Source organism: Hemiscyllium ocellatum, chromosome 3, assembly GCF_020745735.1.
Source record: "Hemiscyllium ocellatum isolate sHemOce1 chromosome 3, sHemOce1.pat.X.cur, whole genome shotgun sequence".
Lineage (NCBI taxonomy): Eukaryota > Metazoa > Chordata > Chondrichthyes > Orectolobiformes > Hemiscylliidae > Hemiscyllium > Hemiscyllium ocellatum.
The window spans coordinates 50,547,485-50,570,376 of NC_083403.1; the positions used below are offsets into that span (position 1 = coordinate 50,547,485).

The 22,892-nt window shown below is 39.6% G+C and overlaps 1 protein-coding gene across 1 annotated transcript in view; it reads right to left on the reverse strand.

Annotated features, from left to right (window-relative positions):
• The window catches only part of map3k5 (mitogen-activated protein kinase kinase kinase 5), a 176,496-nt gene that overhangs the window by 100,515 nt on the left and 53,089 nt on the right, over nt 1-22,892 (reverse strand). Inside the window, exons 4-6 of the mRNA XM_060849929.1 lie at nt 18,774-18,967; nt 14,713-14,881; nt 13,075-13,181 (exon numbers count right to left, since the gene is read on the reverse strand). Coding sequence (XP_060705912.1) covers nt 13,075-13,181; nt 14,713-14,881; nt 18,774-18,967 — 470 coding nt within the window. The remainder of the gene's footprint in view (nt 1-13,074; nt 13,182-14,712; nt 14,882-18,773; nt 18,968-22,892) is intronic.

The following is a 22,892-nucleotide window of genomic DNA, read 5'->3' on the forward strand; positions in this document are numbered from 1 at the left end:
ATCACCCTCTGCATGAACATGTTGCCCCTAACAATCCTTTTAAATCTTTTCCCCCTCACCTTAAACCTAAGTCCTCTAGTTTTGGACTCCACTACCTTCAGAAAAAGACCTTGACTATTCACCCATTCCTTTTCACGATTTAATGAACTCCTAGAAGGTCAGCCCTCAGCCTCCAGCACTCCAAGGAAAACAGCCCCAGCCTATTCAGCCTTTCCTGATAACTCAAACCCGCCAGCCCTGGCAACGTCCTTGAACTTTTTCTGAACCCTTTCAAAAGTTTCACAATTTCTATATAGCATGGAGACCAGGACTGCACAGTATTCTAAAAGTGGTGTAACCAATGCCCTGTATAGCCACAATATGACCTTCCAACACCTATCCTCAATGCCATTACCAATTGTTTAATGAAAAAAAATCCCGCTGTGTGAGCTATGTAAGAAAACATTAGCAAGGACATTTTTTGCAGGATTATTTTGTTGTATGGTTTACATGTTGGTTACACTTGTTTTGCAATCGAACAAGAGGAGCTAAAAATGTAACTAGTGACACACAGTCCTTGGGCAGCCAGCAAATTTTACCACCATGAAATTTACATACTGCTGTAACAGACAACCTCACTTGATCTCTGGCTTTTTGCCAGATCTTGAAGACAGCGGCAATTGAGCAGAGAGAAAACAAACCCAGCATGCCCTGATCTCAGTCTCTCAACGAAAAAAAACTCAGCGACCATGAAAACAAACAAGGCACAAACAACAAATTCCTTGTAAAACAACAAGTTGACCATTTATGTTTGCATGCTAGAATTTGGTTTAAACATGTTGCAATCTCTTGCCAAGTCTTAACTCACTATGGGACACAATAAAACACTGTATATGGAAACCATATTGTTCTTTTAGGATTGCATCCAATAAAGTTATTTCACATCATACAGACTTTCATTTGGACAACAAATTAGCACTTGGAGGCTTGCCACCCGCACTACGAGACGCATTTAGTAGCAGGACTGAGACAATATCAGAGAACTGTTGCATACAGTCCATGAACTCAAGGATAACCAACTATAAACAAAGAAGTTATTTATGGGAAATAGGTTTGAAGTTAAAGTAGTATTCTCAACACTAAACTAACAAAACTACAGAAAATAATAACTGCACATCTAGGTTTGATCACAAAACAATTTCCAGGTGCATTACTCTTTTGACAACCATTCATTGTTGTACATTTTGGCAGCATTGTTAACTGTACAGTAAAATAAGAAGGTAAGACTATAGGCTGCTTTTCACGGCATGGAGCTCATTGACCTGAGGCAGACACAACAAAAGTCACAACTTTAGATATGCTTTCAACAAAAAGGTAGAAATTAATTAATGCGTCCACCTAAATTTAGTCTGCATGTTTTCAAAACCTAAATAACTTCCAAAGGGGATATTGTAAAATATGCAAAAACAAAAACCAGTAAAGACTAAAGATTTGTGTGTTGCCAATTAATTGTCAAAAATATTTGCAGCTATTAATCTCCCTGATTGGTTATAAATATAGCAAAACAATCAGCAATCTTCATCATTGTCTAAAATCTGACAGCATCTTCTGATGTCCACATTTTGCGATTAACAGGAAAAACTGAAAGTTGCTGTCAGTGATTCCCTGTTCCCCACAGTTTGAGCTGTTTGCAGTCTTTGTATTTACAAATGATACTGAATCTTAGAGTCAGAGTTATACAGCACAGAAATGACCATTTGGTCCAACTTGTCTGCACTGACCAGATATCCTAAATTAATCCAGACCCACTTGCCAGCATTTGGCCCATATTCCGCTCAACCTTTCCCAATCATGTGCCCATCCAGATGCCTTTTAAATATTTCAAGTGTACCCACCTATACCACATCTTTTGACAGCTGCATGAAAAAGTTAACCCTAGATCTGTTTTAAATCTTTAAACTCTCTACTTAAATCTGTATCCTCTGGTTTTTGGCTCCCCAACCCCTAGGAAAAAGACCTTAACTATCTCACCCTACCCATGCTCCTCAAGATTTTTAAAGCCTCAGCCTCTGATGCCCCAGGGAAAACAGCCCCAGTCTATTCAGCCTCTTCCTTTAGCTAAAATCCTCCAACACCGGCAACAACCTTGTAATTCTTTTCTGAATTCTTAAGTTTCACAACATCTTTCCTACTGCAAGGAGACCAAAGGTGCATGTGGTATTCCAACAATGGCCTAACCAATGCCCTGTACAGCCACAACAGGACCTCCCAACTCATATACTCAATGCACTGGCCAATGAAGGCAAGCATACCAAATGTTTTCTTCATTATCATGTCTACCAGACATTAGAAATGGGCAATAAATGCTGGCCTAGCAAGTGAAGCCCATGCCCCGTAAACAAATTTGAACAACAAACCAAGACAGCCTGGGAGCAGCAGTGAAGGTCAAGGGCAATTCTAAAATGGAACTGGCCGTGGTGTGCTTGTCAGGCTGAGCCAGATGTAAGGGAACGGTCAGTGTGCTGGGTGGAGGGGTGCCAAGGGTAGAAATTACATTGGAGGCCACCCATGCCATCAGCAGGGCTTTCCAAAGGGCACAGAGTTCCCAATCAATTGGGATGAACCCTCCCAGAGCCCTGAGGAAGGCTGGCAGCGTAAACCCAGTGACCTGCCCACATTGATTGGGCCTCAACCAGCCCTTAAATTGGTCACTTCAGGACCTCGGTTGGTCTGGGAGGTTGCTTGCACACCCATTTTGCAACGATCAGCTCCTTCCAGCTCTTTCCATAATCAAGGGAGTTAGGAAGCAATGGCCATCTCTTCCTACCTTGTGCCGCTTGAGTGTTACTTCTGACAGCTGAATTTTTAAACCGATTCGACTATCCAGAATTGAGAGTTAAAAGTCAGGCACTCACACACTAAGACACATAGTATGCATCCAACATTGACATTCTTTTTAATACCAACAGGATTTCCAAACATTTTTGTGAAGTGTTTGGATTCAGAGGTTGTGCACTCCATATCATTACTACAGGAGGACAATGCCAAGAAGTCTGATAGATAATAGTGATGATTTTGTCACAAATAAATACCAACCTCATTATGAAGAAACTGAATTAAATATCTTGAGAACTGTTCAGATGTAACTAGTCACCTGTCTCCATCAAGCAGCAGCTTCCAAACCTGAGAGTTCCACCGACTTGAGGACGAGGGGAGCAGCACCACTCCAAGTTTCTTTTCAGGTCACTTATCATCCAGATTTGAAAACAATTGCCGCTCCTTCACTGTCACGGAGTCCATTGTGAGAGGTCCTTCTTTGACCAGCACTGTGGATATGCTGACATTACATACACAATAACCAGGAGGCTGCTCTCTGACAGCTTTGTGGATGTAACCGCAAGAAGTTCAATTGACTTAATGGCTGGTTTGCATGCGGAGAGACAAGAGTGTGGTTTCAATTCCTGTACCAGTGAAGATCACCATGAACACTCTGCCTTCTCAACACTGGGCCTTGCCTAATGTGCGGTAATCGTCAGGTTAGAATCACCATCAGTCACCTTTCTCTCACGACAGAGGAGCAGATGGTCCTCTTGTACTATGGCAACATTCTCAAACACAATAATCAGAACACCCCTCTCTAAAAGCACTGTGTATGTACCTACACTGCACACACTGCAAATAATTCAAGGTGGCAGCTCACTGCAAGAGCAATAAGAGCTGGGAAACATATACTGACCTTGTCAGAGGCACTCTCAGCCCATGCATGACTAAGAAAATGTCTTGTACCCCAGTGGGCGGCACGGTGGCACAGTGGTTAGCACTGCTGTCTCACAGCGCCTGAGACCCGGGTTCAATTCCCGACTCAGGCGACTGACTGTGTGGAGTTTGCATGTTCTCCCCCTGTCTGCGTGGGTTTCCTCCGGGTGCTCCGGTTTCCTCCCACAGTCCAAAGATGTGCGGGTCAGGTGAATTGGCCATGCTAAATTGCCCGTAGTGTTAAGTAAGGGGTAAATGTAGGTGTATGGGTGGGTTTCGCTTCGGCGGGTCGGTGTGGACTTGTTGGGCCGAAGGGCCTGTTTCCACACTGTAAGTCTAATCTAATCTAAAGCAAAACAAATTTGCAATACAAGTAAATACAATCTTATGTATATCACATCAAAATAATTTTGGGATCTATATTTGTCAATCCCCTCACTACATTCCTTATCACTTCAGGTTCATCTGACCCTGCTCCCTTTTGAAAATTCTACCTTTTATGCTATGTTGCATTTCCTATTTTTCTAACTAAAATATATCATTCATGTTTCTCCATATTAAATTAGCATTGCTCTACCAATCTATAGCTGTGCCATCAACTACCTCGGTCAGAAATGTCAAAATAAACCCTCACTAAACCTCTCCATCTCTCTCGTCTCTTTTTGAGGTGTTCCTGAACTCCTCTGCCCTCTGTCAAAGCTTTCAATAATCTGCTTTAATGTTATCTGATGTGATGAGATGCCATACTCGGTTAATAATGATGCTATGAAGTACTTGGAAATGTTTTATTCAATAACATTGTATTAAATCCAATTAATGTTGTTGAAGTAAAATTTAGTCAGCCAGCATTCTGAAACAAATGTTTACACAAAAGTAAATGTTGCCAGAGATCAATAAACTGGAAGAGTGATGAACTGGACTCCCAATTTTGAACCCCTTCATATACCCATCTGTTAGTGTAACAGTAAAAGCAAGTCCCTGAAATTTAAAAGTGGAGGTTCTCTGTATAAATAACAGAAAGAATGCATGTTAGAGGGCCTGTACAGACAGGAGTTCATAAAATCAAAGTAAAACCTGTGTGTATCTAAAAAACTGGTTCTATGACATTTTTTGGCTAATTACTTCTCTAAAAATGAAGAGCTCCCCCGTCCGGTTAGTTTTGAGCAAGATGATCTTGGCAAGATTTGTGCTTGATCATGTAATTGCAACATGTGACAGGCCTGGGTTTTGGTTGGTGTTGAATAAAAGGTAACATCCTCTTAAATATTCAATGTCAGCTAACAATGTGCACTAATTTGCTCCTCTCTATCCTCCTGTTTCCACGCTGCCTCCCTTTGCTGATGGCCAGAATTCCCTCACTGACCCCTGCAAACTTTGCCAGGCCACCAAATCCCATTTGCTGGCCACCCTCTTCCATGCAGTGCCTTTTTCTTCTCACTTTGCATGCTCCTTCTTTCTCTTTGTGCATTCCCCCTCTTTCCCTGCAAATATAACTGTTGAGAAACAAGCATTCACTTTGGTAGCATTATTATCATTTAAAAAGCTGTTGCATAATTTATGTCTGCCTGTTCAAATGAAGCAGGGTAGCAATCACATCCTTGTAAAGGGACAGGTGTATCAGTGGATCAAGTCCTCATGAGTTTAATATTACATTGCAACAAGAGAATGCAAGAACTAACCGTAATTTGCTTTTTGGCCACTGCTATATTCTGTTGGAAGAGCCTAAGCATGTCAAGCCTTTGAAACCACAAGTGGAATGCCAAAAATGTCTAAAAGAACAAAGCTTCATGAGATGATATTGAGCCAAGAATTGTAGTACTGCTGTTCACAGAAGGCTCTGTAGGATTTTATGAGGAGGATTGGAAAACAGAATAAAAAGTCAAAATGTCCCCAGATACATGATGGAACTTTACTGAACAAGTTTCAAAGACCAGGAACACGGTTACACTTGGAAAATGGGAAGAATAAGGTGTACCATTTTGAAACATATATTTAATGATCTACAAAAAAAGCTGAGTATTTTATACTTGAATAATAGAATCTCTGGTATTTGATAGCAATACCAAGTGCAATCATCAGCTAAATCTCTCCAGAAGTCACCTGCAGATGATTCACTGAGCTGGCAATAAAAAGTGCTGAGTAAGGTTCGTGTTGGGGGACAAGAAAGAGTACAGAGAGACAGCACGCGTGCATATGTGCAGGGAAAGAGGGGGAATGCACAAAAAGAAAGAAGGAGCATGCAAAGAGAGAAGAAAAAGGGGCACTGCATGGAAGAGGGTGGCCAGCAAATGGGATTTGGTGGCCTGGCAAAGTTTGCAGGGGTCAGTGAGGGAATTCTGGCCATCAGCAAAGGGAGGCAGCGTGGAAACAGGAGGATAGAGAGGAGCAAATTAGTGCACATTGTTAGCTGACATTGAATATTTAAGAGGATGTTACCTTTTATTCAACACCAACCAAAACCCAGGCCTGTCACATGTTGCAATTACATGATCAAGCACAAATCTCACCAAGATCATCTTGCTCAAAACTAACCGGACGGGGGAGCTCTTCATTTTTAAGAGAAGTAATGAGCCAAAAAATGTCATAGAACCAGTTTTTCAGATTCACACAGGTTTTACTTTGATTTTATGAACTCCTGTCTGTACAGGCCCTCTAACATGCATTCTTTCTGTTATTTATACAGAGAACCTCCACTTTTAAATTTCAGGGACTTGCTTTTACTGTTACACTAACAGATGGGTATATGAAGGGGTTCAAAATTGGGAGTCCAGTTCATCACTCTTCCAGTTTATTGATCTCTGGCAACATTTACTTTTGTGTAAACATTTGTTTCAGAATGCTGGCTGACTAAATTTTACTTCAACAACATTAATTGGATTTAATACAATGTTGTTGAATAAAACATTTCCAAGTACTTCATAGCATCATTATTAACCGAGTATGGCATCTCATCACATCAGATAACATTAAAGCAGGTTATCAAAAGCTTTGACAGAGGGCAGAGGAGTTAAGGAACACCTCAAAAAGAGACAAGAGAGATGGAGAGGTTTAGTGAGGGTTTATTTTGACATGTTTGACCGTGGTAGTGGATGGCACAGCTATCAATGGTAGAGCAGCGCTAATTTAATATGGAGAAACATGAATGATATATTTTAGTTAGAAAAATTAGGAAATGCAACATCACATAAAAGGTAGAATTTTCAAAGGGGAGCAGGGTCAGATGAACCTGGAGTGATAAGGAATGTAGTGGGGGGATTGACACTGTTCTCTGCAGCAAAGATCCAAGTGGCTGTGTTGGCCACCCAATGCCAGGAACAGAACATCAGCCAAATGCTGGAAAGGAACCTGCAGTGAGATGGGGAGGATCCCGTGATTGTAGTTTACATTGGTACCAAATATATAGTTAAAATTAGGAAAGGAGGTTCTGCGTAGAGAGTATGAGGAGCTAGACACTGAATTCAAAGTAGAACTTTGAAGTTATAAACTCTGGATTTCTACTCAAACTACATTTAAACTGGCATAGGGCACATGACTCAGATTGAGAGAGAGAACTGTGTCTCCGATTGTGGGCAGTGGCCTCAGCACTGGCAAAAATCGGAGGCTGTACCATTGCAATGGTCTACACTTAAGCCATGTTGGAATCAGTATTCTTGTGAACCATGTAACTAGAGAAGTGGCAATGGTTCAGATATCAACGAGTACAGACAAGGTAAGAGAAGAGAATAGTAATATGCAAAGTGAGGGTTAGAGAATGGCAAAAGGAGAGAGAAAAAAAAACCTACAAATTTACCAACAATTATAGCTAAATGCTACAAAGATAAAAAAAAGACAAAACTAAAAGGCTCTGCATCTGATTGTGCAGTGTTCATAACAAAACAAAAAAAAAGATAGTACACATTGAATTAATAAAATCTGACTGCTATTACAGAGGCCTGGTTACAGAATGATAAGAGTGAATCCTGAATATTGAGGATAATTAATATTCAAGAAGAATAGAAAGTTAGTAAATGTAGAGGGATAGCATGTTAATCAAGGATGCACTGACGTAATCATTAAAACATTACATTGGCTCAAGGGGATTAGAATGCAGAATTGGTTTAATGGAGATGAGGAATAGTTGGTGAAAGAAGTCACAAGTGGGAGTGGTTTACAGTCTCATAACAGTATTCACAATATGGGATAAAGTATGCAAGAGGAAATGTTTGGTGTTCAAGATAAAGGGATAGCAATAATCATGAGTGATTTACAGGTCGGTCTGCTATAACATGTGTCTTGTTAATGCAAATTCAATATAACGCAGCTGACGATTTGGGAGACACTGTTTCTATAGCGCGAACCTTTAAAGCGTGTATTGGTTATAATGCAATTCCAGCCCTATTAGTTTAAATGGTGCTACTATTATGCGATCTTCTTACAACATGTGATTGCAAGAGAACAGAACTACTACGTTCTAGCAGAACTGACTGTATCTGGAAAATCAGACTGGTCATAGCAGCCTTGATGAGAAATTTATGGAACGCCTTTTAACACATTCTGGAATTGACCAGAGAAGAGGTTATATCAGACTTGGTACCGTGTGATGTGACAGGATTAATGAATAACTGCAAGGTATCCCTAAGTTGTAATGACTTAATTCCAATATGTGGAATTTTACATCCAGTTTGAAAGGAAGAACACTGGAACTGAGATTAATATCTTCAACATAACCAAGGGCAACAATATGGACAAGAAAACTGAGCTAACTAAAGTGAACTGGCATATTAAGCTGAGGGATGCATCAATAGAAGCACAATGACAGACATTTAAGGGGATTTTCAGAATAAGTTTATTCCCGCCTCGAAATAAACAATTCTAAAAGGGAGGATCCACCATCAATGGTTAGCTAAAGTTAGGAAAACAGCGATACCTGAAGGAAGCAGCAAATTACTGCTGATGCTGGAATCTGTGCTGAAAACAAGATGCTGAACATCATAGCAGGTCAGGCAGCATTCCAGGAGAAAGAGCAAGCTAACGTTTCGAATCTATATGACTCTTCATCTGCGCTGAAGAGTCATCTCAACTCAAAACATTATTTTCTCCAAAATGCAAACTGTAAATTATGGGAGACCAAGAATGTGTTAGAAGACATTTGGGAAGGTGTCACATAAGGGTTACTGCACAAGATAGGAGCTTATGGTGTTGACAGTAATATATTAACATGGATAGAGAATTGGCCAGCAAACAGGAAACAAGTCAGGATAGATGGGCTATTTTCAAGTTGGCACACTGTAACTAGTTGAGTGCCACAGGGATCAGTGGTCTGGCCTCAACTCTTTTGAATTTACGTTCATGACTTAGACGTTGGATCCAACTGTACTGTAGCTAAATTTACTGACGCTACAACGATTGACAGGAAGGCAAATCGTGAGGCTACGAAGAGTCTACAGAGAGATAGGTTAAGTGAGTTGGTGAAAAAAAAATTGGCAGATACACAGTCAAATTTGGGAAGATACAAGGTTCTCCACTTGCCAGGAAGCAAAACAATATTATTTAAAATGATTAGACTTGTAGAATGCTGCAGTTCAGAAGGATCTGGGTGTGGCTGTGTGAGAATCACAAATATCACTTGCGGTACAACAAGTAGTTTAGGAGGCAATTGGAACACTGACCCTTTTTGCAATAGCAATCAGTCTAAAAGTAGGCAGTCTTGCTACACCTTTTAAGGGCATTGGTGAAATTACAATTAGCATTTTGGGTATTGTTTTATAGAGGAGAAAGTGAGGACAGCAGATGCTGGAGATCAGAGCTGAAAATGTGTTGCTGGAAAAGCGCAGCAGGTCAGGCAGCATCCAAAGAGCAGGAGAATCGACGTTTCGGGCATGAGCCCTTCTACAGGAATCCTGAAGAAGGGCTCATGCCCGAAACGTCAATTCTCCTGCTCTTTGGATGCTGCCTGACCTGCTGCGCTTTTCCAGCAACACATTTTCAGCTATTGTTTTATAGAATTTTATTGAAGCCTCCAGTGTGGAAACAGACCATTTGGCCCAACAAGTCCACACCAATCCTCCAAAGAGTATCCTACCTGGTTACACGACCAGCTGAAAACTCTACAAGAAGAATATCATTTAAGAATTTTAACCCTCCCAGCTCAGTGAAAACCTGGTTGCCAGAGGCAGTGTTTGAGTATTGGGCCATTAAAATACAGATTCACCCTATCCTCAGCAATAATAGCCTAAGGCACAAGCAATCAGCAGCAGCAGTTCCCTGACACATCAAACTTACATTAAAAGGCTAGAATATGGCAAACGTGTTTCTTCCCTTTTTCACAAAAGAATGAGAGCTTGTTAGCAAGTGTAAGGCTGAAGTGTAAGGCTCATGCCCGAAATGCCGATTCTCCTGTTCCTTGGATGCTGCCTGACCTGCTGCGCTTTTCCAGCAACACATTTTCAACAATGAGTGTAAGGCAGCAAGAATTCCCAGGTACTACAGGGAAATTTTGGGTTTCCCCTTCTGTAGGCAGCCTGTTCCACAACCAGTCCAAATTAGACCCGAGTGCAGTTCCGATGGGATGCAGATTGCAGTTTTCCAACCCCAAAATTCCTGTGAACCCCATACAGCACGTGGTAGGCCATGTGATGCAGTCAGAAGTCTGTGCATCCATGTGGCAATGAGCCATAATATAGAGTTGGCAAGGTTTTGCTTCATTCCTGTCTTGCACCTCCTTCAGGCCTTTCTTGCTTCAATTTTGTCTCCTATTCATTAAAGCTTTCAACTTCACTTGAAAATAAAGTGCAACTGCCAATTGTGGCTTCCTTACAACTGATAAGATGTTAAGCAAATATTAACCTATGTACACAGGGTAACAAAAGCATTAAATTAGGCTCAAGACCATCACAGGGTAGTACAAATCTGTATTTCACACTTGAAATTCTTATTGATTTTTTTCCCCTTTTGTTCTGGTTGGATTGAGAATGGACAAAGCAGATAATATCTAACTTGTCGTTACCTGGAAACAATGCAGACACTACCCATCATAGAAATCATATGAGTTCCATTTCGAATAGCTGGAACATAGTTGCAGTACGCAGTCTTTCTGGCATACCGCTCACTGCCCATAAGACTCCACTATTAGCAAAAGCATTCATAACATTTGGACATATGTAAACATTGATAAGGCAAGTCAATTTATTTTTGCCAGGACTGAGGAACCATCAAATAATTCATTCAGACAACTGCAGGTGAAGAAAAAGTCTCTGTTTTCCAGATAAATACTTGCCTGTACATTAACTTCACATTGCATCTATTTTGAGGAATTTTCAATGTAGGATAACATATTGCATTGGTGTTTGGAAGCAGCAAACAGATGGTAAAGCTCTAATTCTTTTGTGAAAGTTCAGTCCTGAAATAACGTATGGTCATGGGGATACATTGGTTAAATAAATTATACAGCACTTTCCAGACTCCAATACAGTAGATGCATTTACTTAAAATGAATCGGCAAACTTATCACTGCTACCTTTTGTGACTGTTATTCATGCTGCTAAAAAGCACCACCTAAATAGACCGCTCGTCAAAAATATGTCACTTTTAGTTTCGTAGTGTTAGAATCCATATGCAATCTGTTATTAAGTACCACAGCATTCCAAACATACCATTTCCAAACATGTTGTGATAACTTCAAAAATGTGTTAATCTTCAAAAAAAAAGTCAAGGATTTAAAATCTTTAAACGCTAGAAGCATATGAAAAGGAATGGGGATTGCTTTTACTTCCTTTTCCTCTTCCTCTTTCAGTGCCTGATGGGAGAGAAATTTAAGACAAAAGCCTTTTCTCCCCACCCGCACAGAGACATCGGTATGTGTAGCCGACGGCAAAATGTGAAGACCCATCAACGTTTAGGCCTTGGCCGTCATTAGAGTGAAGATAATGCTTTGGACACAGACCATGTAGATAAGTGACCAGGCCTAGAGGCCTAGAAGCAGTCTTTCAACAAAGAAAGATATAACAGCACAAAAATATACAATTCTACAGAAATACCAATGTTTGACGTGAATGCCAGTGCATGTTTTTCATAAACAATAAAGCAACCAACACCAACCTCAAAAAGAATTGCACAACTTGCTTTAATAAAATGCAGAAATGCTTCCAATGAGAATGCTGAAGCCAAAGCAGCTTGCTCTTTTTTGGATGTTAATACTGCTATCCACAGTTGATTACACCCTTTGATTACTTCTCTTCAGATTCGCTTGAACCAATTCATACATATATGTAAGTTTTCCCCATTAGTGTATTCCATAACATTATTAGTCTCTACCTCATTTCTACCATTAGTGATAAACTTTAAAACATATGAGAAATTTAATTGGGTACCTTGGGGACAAAATTTTTTCACACAAGGTACTTCCTTCTTGACTACATGGCACAGAAGCTGGGAGTGAATACAGAATGACAGAAAGGGATAATTACTTATAGCAGTTTTATTCACAAGAAAATAAAATACCTTCCTGTCTGTCATCAGCCTTCTGCTTTGTTTACACGGGCTTTCTGTGTAAAGAGTCCAGATTACCCATACCAACTTTATCTATTATGAATCAAAGATTGAGACTGCAAATCACATCTTCAACTTGACATATCACCACTCTGTTGCAGAATTAGGAAGCTGAAAGTTACTTCTTTTTAAAAAGAAGACAATGACACTAGCCAGATGCCTTTTAAATGTTGCAATTGTACCAGCCTCCACTAGTTCCTCTGGCAGCCCAAAGTTGCTCCTTAGATCCCTTTTATATCTTTCCCCTCTTACCCTAAAACCCATGCCCTCTGGTTCTGGACTTCCGCACGCCAGGCAAAAGACTTTGTCTATTTATCCTATCCATGCCTGGATGATTTTATAAGCCTTATAAGGTCACCCCTCAGCCTCCAACGCTCCAGGGAAAACAGCCCCAGTCTATTCACCCTCTCCCAATAGCTCAAAGCCTTCAACCCTGGCAATATCCTTGTAAGTCTTTTCTGAACCCTTTCAAGTGTCACAACATCCTGCTGATAGGATTTAATTTGATTGGCACCATAACCATCACCATCAACACTCATCCACTTCATCACCAGTAGAAGTAGTGTGCCCAGGTTTGGAGGGATATAGGCCAGATGCTGGCAGGTGGGACTAAGATTGGGATGGGATATCTGGTCAGCATGGATGAGTTGGACCAAAGGGTCTGTTTCTGTGCTGTATATATCTCTCTCACTCTATGACAAGATCAGCATAGCCTGCGAGTAGACAAAGTATTTTATAATTATAAACTGGCATTTTCAAAAAAGCCCACACAGGTAGAGACAATGCATAAACTAAAACAAAATAATGTCTTACCGATTTAGTGCAAAAGCATAGTGAAATTTGATATGAAGATTGTCCACTAGATCACAGGTTGGAAGTTTTTCCAATGTTTCCACCAATGTTACAATTGCATCATAATCCTTGACAAAATAAATGAAGGATAGAAAATTAAATTGTAGTTATGTTGTAAATTCTTTATAAAGTATATCAGATGTGCAAAGCTTTTAGCTAGGCTTTTTCTTAATAAATCTGCTAGCAATTTGTTGACATTTCAGAAGGGAAGGGATATGCCACTTTGTCACTTGGGTGTGGACTAACCGTTGGAGCAGTTTGCTCTCAAGACAGTTGGAACCCTTGGCATCAAACTGCATTTTAAAATCTCTTCAACAGCTAAGCTCAGTTCCATTTTCCAGCTGGAGCTGTTCCAAAGGTTACCTGCCCAATAGCCACCATACTACCTGAGCTAATTAAACAGTTTGTTATCCTTAATTTATCTCTGAATGCCTTTTCTTACCGTTTCATTTAAATTTAATCAATGTCTCAGTGACTCAAATCAATCTCTTCACACCAGAGCATTTCACTCTGGTTACTCTAATTCACTGAACTAGAGTATGAAATTTGTTTTTCATTTCTAATTCTTTTGCTGTTGTTCAGTATGGTTCATTTGCACTCGTTTTTCCATTTCTAGTAAAGTATCTATACCTAAATATTAACATTGTCTCACATGGGGCCTTAATGGCTAGTTCTCAGTGTCTGGCCTATCTGGAGGATTCTCACAATTTTAAACAAACATGACAGACAACATAAACCACTGTGGCGCCTGTGGCCAACTCAGCAGCAGACATCTTTCAAACATGAAGCAGCTCTTTGGCAAAGTTCTCCATCCTGGAGATCACGAATGTGGAACAGGAGTCTTGCAACAGCTCTTGTTTGGGAGGTGGGGTGGGGGGGGGCATGAGAGGCAGGTTAGGAATGGCCCACAGCTGTGTTGTGAAGGAAGGCACACCGTATGCTCCTCATGCTTCCTCCTTTGTTTGGATAATTTTTTTTAAAAAAGTGATTCTTAAGGCTTTGACGGCTCTTTTGGAATGGATGCTTAGTTCAATGACAGCTGAGTGGGATGCGCAAGGAGATTGTTCTGTTCAGTTGTTGCCAGATTCTGCCATTTAGACCCAGACACAGGCACTTCATCACAGAATGGTATAATCAGGAGGAGTACCTGCTGTAGGCATCTGTGGCATTCAGAAATTCCTTGTTGTTGGGAAGGAAGAGAATTCTACACTGCTTGAGATGTTGCACTAACTTTTGCATCCAAATGATAAAAGTTAAATGGTACTAATTTACAGTCCTTTTTTAAACACAGTTTTTGAAAACTGTTCTTTGAGGACACAACAGGTCATTTAAACTTAAAAAGGTCAAAAAATCCAGCCCATGTAAATAGAACCTTCATGAAATATAAAAACAACCAATGTTGGAAACCTCAGCAGGTTAACTCGCTTCTCTCAGCATTGTCTGATGTGCAGAGATTTTCCAGCATTTCCTATTCCTATTTCAGATTTTCAACACCTATTTTGCTTTTATATAGCATAAGCACAAGTCCGATTTGACAAATAGGAATTTTAAAAATGTATTAAAACATAGTCTTTAACGTCAGAAAGTCCTCACACCTACTTGAATATCACGGTAGGAAAGAAGTAAATTAATAACAATATCAGCTGATAAAACTTCAACGTTGTCCAGGCGTTTCCTTATTCTTTTTAGTTCTTCAGCCAACTCTTTCCCACTGTACAGTTCACGAGCTTTCCTGATGTCACTCAGGATGGTTTCCCGAAAATACTGACTGCGAAGTACAAAGAAATATAATATTTCTGGGTAATATTTCTTATACCCACTCATTCTTTGAAAACACATTTTAGTAATACAAACCCCTCTCTAAAAAGCTATAGTCCACAAATGGCAAATTTGACAATTAAACAGACTTCATAAAGTCATACAGCATACAAACAGGCCCTTTGGCCCACTGTATCTATGCCGACCAACAAACATCAAACCACACTAATCCCATTTCAATCCAAACATCTAAACATTTTTCTTGCCCAGTATTTCAAATGTGGATTTTTTTGGCCACATTTTGCTAATGAACAGGAATCAGTCCTCTACTAGCCTGAACCAGTTCTCAATCAAGGTTCATGAAGGTTTGTAGCTCAGGTTGAGGTTTAGGGTGTAGGTTTGCTCGCTGAGCTGTAGGTTTGATATCCGAACGTTTCATTACCTGGCTAGGTAACATCATCAATGGCGACCACCAAGTGAAGCGAAGCTGTTGTTTCCAGCTTTCTATTTATATGTTTGTCCTGGATGGGGTTCCTGGGGTTTGTGGTGATGTCATTTCCTGTTCGTTTTCTGAGGGGTTGATAGATGGTATCTAGATCTATGTGTTTGTTTATGGCGTTGTGGTTGGAGTGCCATCAAAGGGAAGTACAAGCAGGAAGAAAGTTAGCCACCAGGATACACAAACACCAGCTAGCCACAAAAAGACACGACTCTCTCTCCCTTGTAGCCCTACACACGGAGGAAAAAAAACACCATTTCGACTGGGACAACACATTTCTCCTGGGACAGGCTAAGCAAAGACATGCCAGAGAATTCCTAGAGACCTGGCACTCCAACCACAACGCCATAAACAAACACATAGATCTAGATATCATCTATCAACCCCTCAGAAAATGAACAGGAAATGACATCACCACAAACCCCAGGAACTCCATCCAGGACAAATATATAAATAGAAAGCAGGAGACAATAGCTTCGTTTCACTTGGAGGTCACCACTGATGATGTTACCTAGCCAGGTAATGAAATGTCTGGATATCAAACCTACAACCCAGCGAGCAAACCTACACCCTAAAGTTCTCAATCAGTTCTCTAGTAGCCTGGAGTGTAAAGAACTCACTCCTCATACACACAGAAGCAAAAACGACAATATATAACTAACACAGAATTGAGATTTAATAGAAACACTATTTTGCAGTTGCCTTGCTATCATTGTCTGTCTCTAATGATAAAAAGTAGTATTTTGCATTTAAACAAAGTTTTCTTTAATGAAAAATCCTGTAATATACAGCAGAAAAGGACTCAGAAATATTAGAGAAAGGAACAAGTTAATAGGAAAAGTAGAGATGACAAGACAATATTCTAATTAACACAATGTTTCTCCAATTCTCCTAAAGATATTAAAGAAATAGTGGGGCATTAATCCTTATTACACATTTAGTCCTCACTACTCAGTTTCTGGCACAAGCACTGAGCCTTTGCGCGCGCGCACACTCACACACACACACACACACACACAATTTGTATAAGCTTTGAGAGGCAATCACAGTTAGTTATTCAGACATGGGAGCCATCACAGCTGAGCCCAACCCTAAGCTCATCAAAATGTCCACACACAGGCGTAATCATGACGGGATCACTGCAAAAGGGTCAGAAATGTGGAATCTGGCTGATTCTTTTTCCTCTTCTTCAAATACTTGACAAAACCTAAGTGCATGATCACTACCCAGATAAGATCAGCAAATTCAACAGAACACCAGCACGCGAACCAAACGCATTCAGTACATTTTGCATTGAGTAATGACAGCATCCCCTAGCATTCAACATGAACCAGTGTTGTAAATCCAGGATAAGTTAATCATTAATGACTGGCTGGCTAATCAAAACTGCATAATTTGCTCACATATGCAATGACAATACAATGGTGCATTACAGTGAACAAGCCACCATGGAATATTTCTGGATAATTATTCATAAAGGAATTGCAATTAGAAACCAGTCTTATAACCTTAAGCACTTCACAACCAATGAAGTTTGTTCACTTACTCAACAAAGATCAGAGCATTTGAAAAGCCAGTCATTGTCTGAAGTGCTGTAGAGCTGAAATTTTATTCTACTCTACATTCAAGAGGCTACTGATACAACTTTTCAAACAATAGGTTTGAGAAGAAATAATTCATTATAGGCATTCGTAGTTTCATGTATTTTAAAGTTGATCAAATAGTCTGGGAAGGGGAGAGAAACAAAAGCAATTTTTAAAACTGCTCAACAATAAAGTCACTATTGTTTAAAATCTGAAAGAAAATTAGCAAGACCATTGCACTAAAAAGAGGAGCATGCAGAGTCGATATTCACCAACTGCAGTGTACTCTGGACTCCAATAGGGAAGATAAGCAGCTAATCGCCAGAGAGATCATGTTAATTTTCTTTCTTCGAATCAGTAAAGAAGTCTTCATTTGTTCAAAGCAGCACCCAGAGAGTGGCACTGTGCCATCACGGGGAGGTATAAGTAGGAAAATCAGACTAGAATTCAATTCAGATTTGCCACTCTATAATGCTTCATAGAATGCAGCAAAACAACTTTTTTTATATTTTGGTTTCTCAGCATTAACTTCTGCGACTTGAACTGCAGAGCTAAAATTTCATTTTCTTTCTAATTACCTCAATTTCTGATTTTCAAAGCATGTACAATCTGAAAGCAATACAGCACTATACATTGTGACAAATCTGACACATTCCACATTTTAACAAGTGTGTAGGCCTTGATTAAAAAAAAATACAATTTAAACTTCAGGCAGGTTGTCTGTGGGTGGGTGAGTGGTTGCCAGTGAAGTCAACAACTCACTTTTTTGATTATTTCAGAAAACAGACAAACCTATTTCAACTTCTGAGCCTCACATCAGGTTTGTTTCCCACCCAGAACAAACAGGATGTGGGTGGGAAGCAGCCAACGTCATCTCAACAGAAACAAAATTCACTAGACGGCAGGTAAGTTTTGAGGAGGGATTCCATGAAGGTCTCACAGTCGAATCCAAATTTCCTCTTGGGATAAGAGGATGTACTTCTCTGCCTCCTGCTGTCACAAAAGATAAGCACAAAATCTATCTGCCAGAGGCTTTTCACTTCCTGATCCCCAATTGTGCTGAATCAGGGCCAGATTTCCTGTTGAAACTGAAGGTAAAACTCCAGTCAACACAGCATGGTTATCACTAATCTGCATTCTTTCCAAAGGAATATGAAAGCTTTGGATGGGTAGCTACGTTACTCAATCTAGGTGAGTATTAACTATTCAATCAGAATGCATAGCTCAGGATAAAAATCGGCACCATTCCAATTAAATCTATTACACGGGGAGAAGCTGGCTTAAAAGTAAAATCATTAACCTAATTAATGTGCTGGGGACACAGATTCAAACCCCACCACAACAGTTGGTGGAACTGGATTTCCATTTATAATCTGCATCACAAAACAATCAAAAAAACCCAGCTGACTCACAAATGTCCTATTGGGAAGGTAATCGGTCATCTTTAGCAGGTCTGATCTACATGTCACTCCAGAACCACAGCAATGAAGTCGACCTTTGACTTCCCTCCAAAATGGAAGCAGCAACAAGCCAGTCAAGGGCAATAAACGCTGGCCGTACCAGTGACATCCACATCCCATCAAGGAATTATTTAAAAAATCATGAACACCAAAAAGGCACAAAGAATAACATCTGTAACTATCACCACCTCCTGAATATTTGCTGAGGAATACTTTTGAGTAGATGAATGCACATTACAAATACCTCAACTAGCATTTATAGAGTATTTTATAAATAAGCAATATAGAGAGGCTTTCTTTGACAAATTTCTTGGTTAGTTCAGAGACACTATGAAATATGTATGTAAAAGGTACACCTACCAGCAACTGATGTATGCAACCTTCAGTAACTGAACAAAGCGATCCACTAATGGCATGCAGATTGGTCCAAGCAGCAACTCAAAATTTGGCTGCATTAGCTCACTCAATCCCTTCATGTAGCTGCTCTCACAACAGTATACCTTGTTGTGTGGAGTCACCATATATGGTATAAAGGTGTAGTTTCCACAGGATGCCTGTAATAAAAAGTATAGTTGCACAATGCCAGAAACATTCTGATTTGGAGATGCCGCTATTGGACTGGGGTGTACAAAGTTAAACATCACACAACACCAGGTTATAGTGCTTCCAATTAAACCTGTTGGACTATAACCTGGTGCTGTGTGATTTTTAACCAGAAACTTTCTGGTGGCCAATTTACTTATTCTTCCCCTCACCATTTCTTTATGTCCAAACAATACAAAAGTAACTTTGAAATCTTATCTGTATTTACATCGTTTCTCAATGGAAGGTCCATTACTGAATTTCACAGGGGTTAAATGCAGGGAAGAGCGAGTACCATTTATTCAAATGAACCAATAAGATTATGAATGACACCAGGACAAAACACCACTGCAGGTGGCATCCTCCAAGACAGCTTTATCAGCGATTGCAGTGTTACTGGCGAAGTGTTCTCACAAATAATCAACCAACCAATCTACCACTGTGTTAAACTTAAGAAATACTTAAGGAATCTTCATAAGTTTGCCAGGCTGAATGTTTTACTGGAATGTAGACAAGCATCAAGTAGTAGCAGGAATCCGCCAAAGAAGCCAATTAATTGTTTGAGAGTTAGCCCATAAGAGTGACATCTTAAAGTGCAATCTCATTGTGCACTGATTTAATTAATGCAGACATTGGATTCTCTCTGGATTGGGATGAGAGGAGATTTTGAAAAAAAATACATTCTTTACATTGGGTAGCAATTCACAATCACCCTTTTCAGAAAAAGGGTCGATTGATTCCACACGTCTAAGAGCTAAAATCACCAAAAATGTGATTTGAGATATTTGCCATAAGCAACAAATGAACAAAACCTAATTTGTGGATCTGTATAGTCAGGAATGAAATGACTCCTATGAACTGAGTCTGAGAGGCAGGTCTGCACACAGAATTACTGCACAATATTTCTGGGAAGCATAATTGCAATTTTTAAGATGAAGACTACGTTAAAAAAAAAGTGCTATTCATACTATTTTTTAACAGAGGAATCTATACTTACTGAAGTATGCTTGGGTTGATTAACCAATCTAAAAGAATGGCCACTATCAACTAAATACGATATTTAGGTGTGATCAAAAGGACAGCTCCATAAATTACTTTAAACAAAACTAAATAAAATTGTGAACTACAGAAATAGTCAAAAGTGCTGCAGAAAACTTCATGTAATATTTTTCACCGTGGCAAAACCTAATTTCATTAAATCTTAGAGGGTGATCTTTCAAAAGATAAAGAGGTTACCTCAATTTCCTTATTCTGTTCTTGACCTTTAAGTAGAGTCATATTCTTATATGATCAGCTAAGTCAAATGGCAAACAGGAAGTCCTCAATAGAGCAACATGCTGTGTTATCCATGTGCTACTCTACATCTTAAAGAGAATGATTGCATTTATACAGATTTTTTTTTAGCAACTTGTCACATTCCCGAATACACTGACAGTGTTACCAGCATTTGCAATCTTTTAAATTTAGGTGATTTCTCTTTGCAGATTTATGTTGGAGAAGCTTGTACACCCAGGCATATAAAAAACAAATCTACATTTTGGTATCTCCTGTTCTGGACAAGACTTGAGTTCAGTCAAGTCCAAATAACATGGATATGTTGCAAGTTTTTAAACATTTTCCAAATAGCCACTGTGATTTACCATGAAAGCAGGATTCTGACTGAAATGCTACATTTTCCTGATCTGGTTGGATCAGCAAAACAAAAAGTTCCAAATTTGAGCAGCAACTATTTCAGAGAGATGGGAGAAGTTAAATAAATTGAAGACTGTCCCTTTATATCTGTATTAAGCATAAAAATGTGATCATATTGGATCAGATTAGATTACCTACAGTGTGGAAACAGGCCCTTCGGCCCAACAAGTCCACACCGACCCGCCGAAGCGCAACCCACCCATTCCCCTACATTTACCCCTTTTCCCTAACACTATGGAAAATTTAGCATGGCCAACTCACCTGACCTGCACATCTTTGGACTGTGGGAGGAAACCGGAGCACCCGGAGGAAACTGAGGCGGGAATTGAACCCAGGTCTCTGGCACTGTGAGGCAGCAGTGCTAACCACTGTGCCACCGTGCCGCCCTAGGAAAGGTCCTGATTTGTTAGAAACCATAGGATATCATCTCTGCTCATTCAAACACAGGGCAGAGTTTCGGCATTACATCATATCCTACCCAGTAATGGATTATGAAACAAATGATACAAGTAATAGTTGTTCTGATTTTGAGTGATTTTGGGCGGCAGGACAACTCAAGTGAATCACTCGCAAGCTCACGGTCAAAATTCGTGACCATATTTTGTTAGACAGCAGAGGTAGCAAAACAAAAACATTGAGTGAAATTAATGTATGCCATTCATGCAAAGCAGGCTGCTAGTTCATTTTATATGGTTGAAGTGCTGTTCTGTTGGATGAAAATCATGCAAATTAGACCACCCATGATGTAACTAGACATTGGAGAACAATGCAAGGTCATTGTTATCCTAGCTAAGTTTGATTTACAATCAGTGAGGTACATAAGAAGTTGGACAATATTTTCAAATCATATCAATAAAATCAATGAAAGTATTAATGATAAGGATTGCAAGAAAAAAAGCAGAAAATATACTTGTGAAATCAAATGAGATTTGAACATACTGAATGAGACCTATGGACATTAATAAATACCACTGATGAAACTAAACTTCCTTAAGGAACTTAAGGACCACAGTTATATTGTACCTCTGTACAGTCCCACTGGTAACATAATTCATTCGAGCAGTCCCATTGAAACTAGAGTTTTCTGGCCTTCTTTTGTCAAAATTTTAGATCATTGTACTTGTAAGAATATTGATAGGTTTTCACATTATTGGAAATAAAAGCAAAGCAATCTTGTAGACAGAATTGGCTTAAATTATATTCCTTACAAATTTATCTTTCCTCACAATATTCAAAATAATTATTTTCAGGCCAAGGCCGTTATGACATGTAGGCGAGGTGGGTGCGTGTAGCTAAAAGATTTAAGATTGAAATACACTGGTGTTTTCAATATATAAGCTTTTCATTGCAGCAAGGAGCAGTGAGAGAAGGAAAAAAATCCTGCAGTAGCAAAGGTTACATGTTGCTATTGAAGGAAAGGTGATTTACAATAGCGCGATGGCCTAGGAAAGGCCCTGATTTGTTAGAAACCATAGGATATCGTCTCTGCTCATTCAAACACAGGGCAGAGTTTCAGCATTACATCATATCCCACCCAATAATGGATTATGAAGCAAATGCTACAAGTAATAGTTGTTCTGATTTTGAGTGTGCAAGCAAGCATTCGTAACGCGTTTGTAGCCAATTTCTCTGCAAAGGTGACCTCCTTCTTGAACAACTGCATTCCACGTGGTCCATGTAAACAAAACACTGAATGGGAGAGATCCATACAGACCAATACACATTTACTCAGAGTCTAACCACACAAATGTGGACATAATGGGGAAACCATAAATAAGCCTTTCTAGCCTGTTCATCTGACCAGATCCTGAGGAAAATGCTGTCTTTATAGTTGTGCCAAAATGCTTTACAATTGATTAAGTATTTACATTTAGTAACTACTATGATGCGGAAAACTTTGTAAAATGCTCTTTCCTTTAAACCAAGCAAAATTGGAAAAAGATAAAATTACCAAGTGGCTCTATGTTAGTTCCATGCTTCATAATCAAATGTGCTAATGGAGGAAGGAGGAAACCTTGCCTTGGATTTGAAAGCCTGACATACAATTGTCGATTTATAGAAGCTGCAGTTCAAAAGCAGGACTCTTTTCTAACTGGTTAGTTTCTATTCATAAATCTAATGGTTCAGGTCTCATACTCCCCTTTAAAAATATCCAACAAGTCAGAAGCCCTTCTACATTCATAAATCTACACAGCATAAAAACAG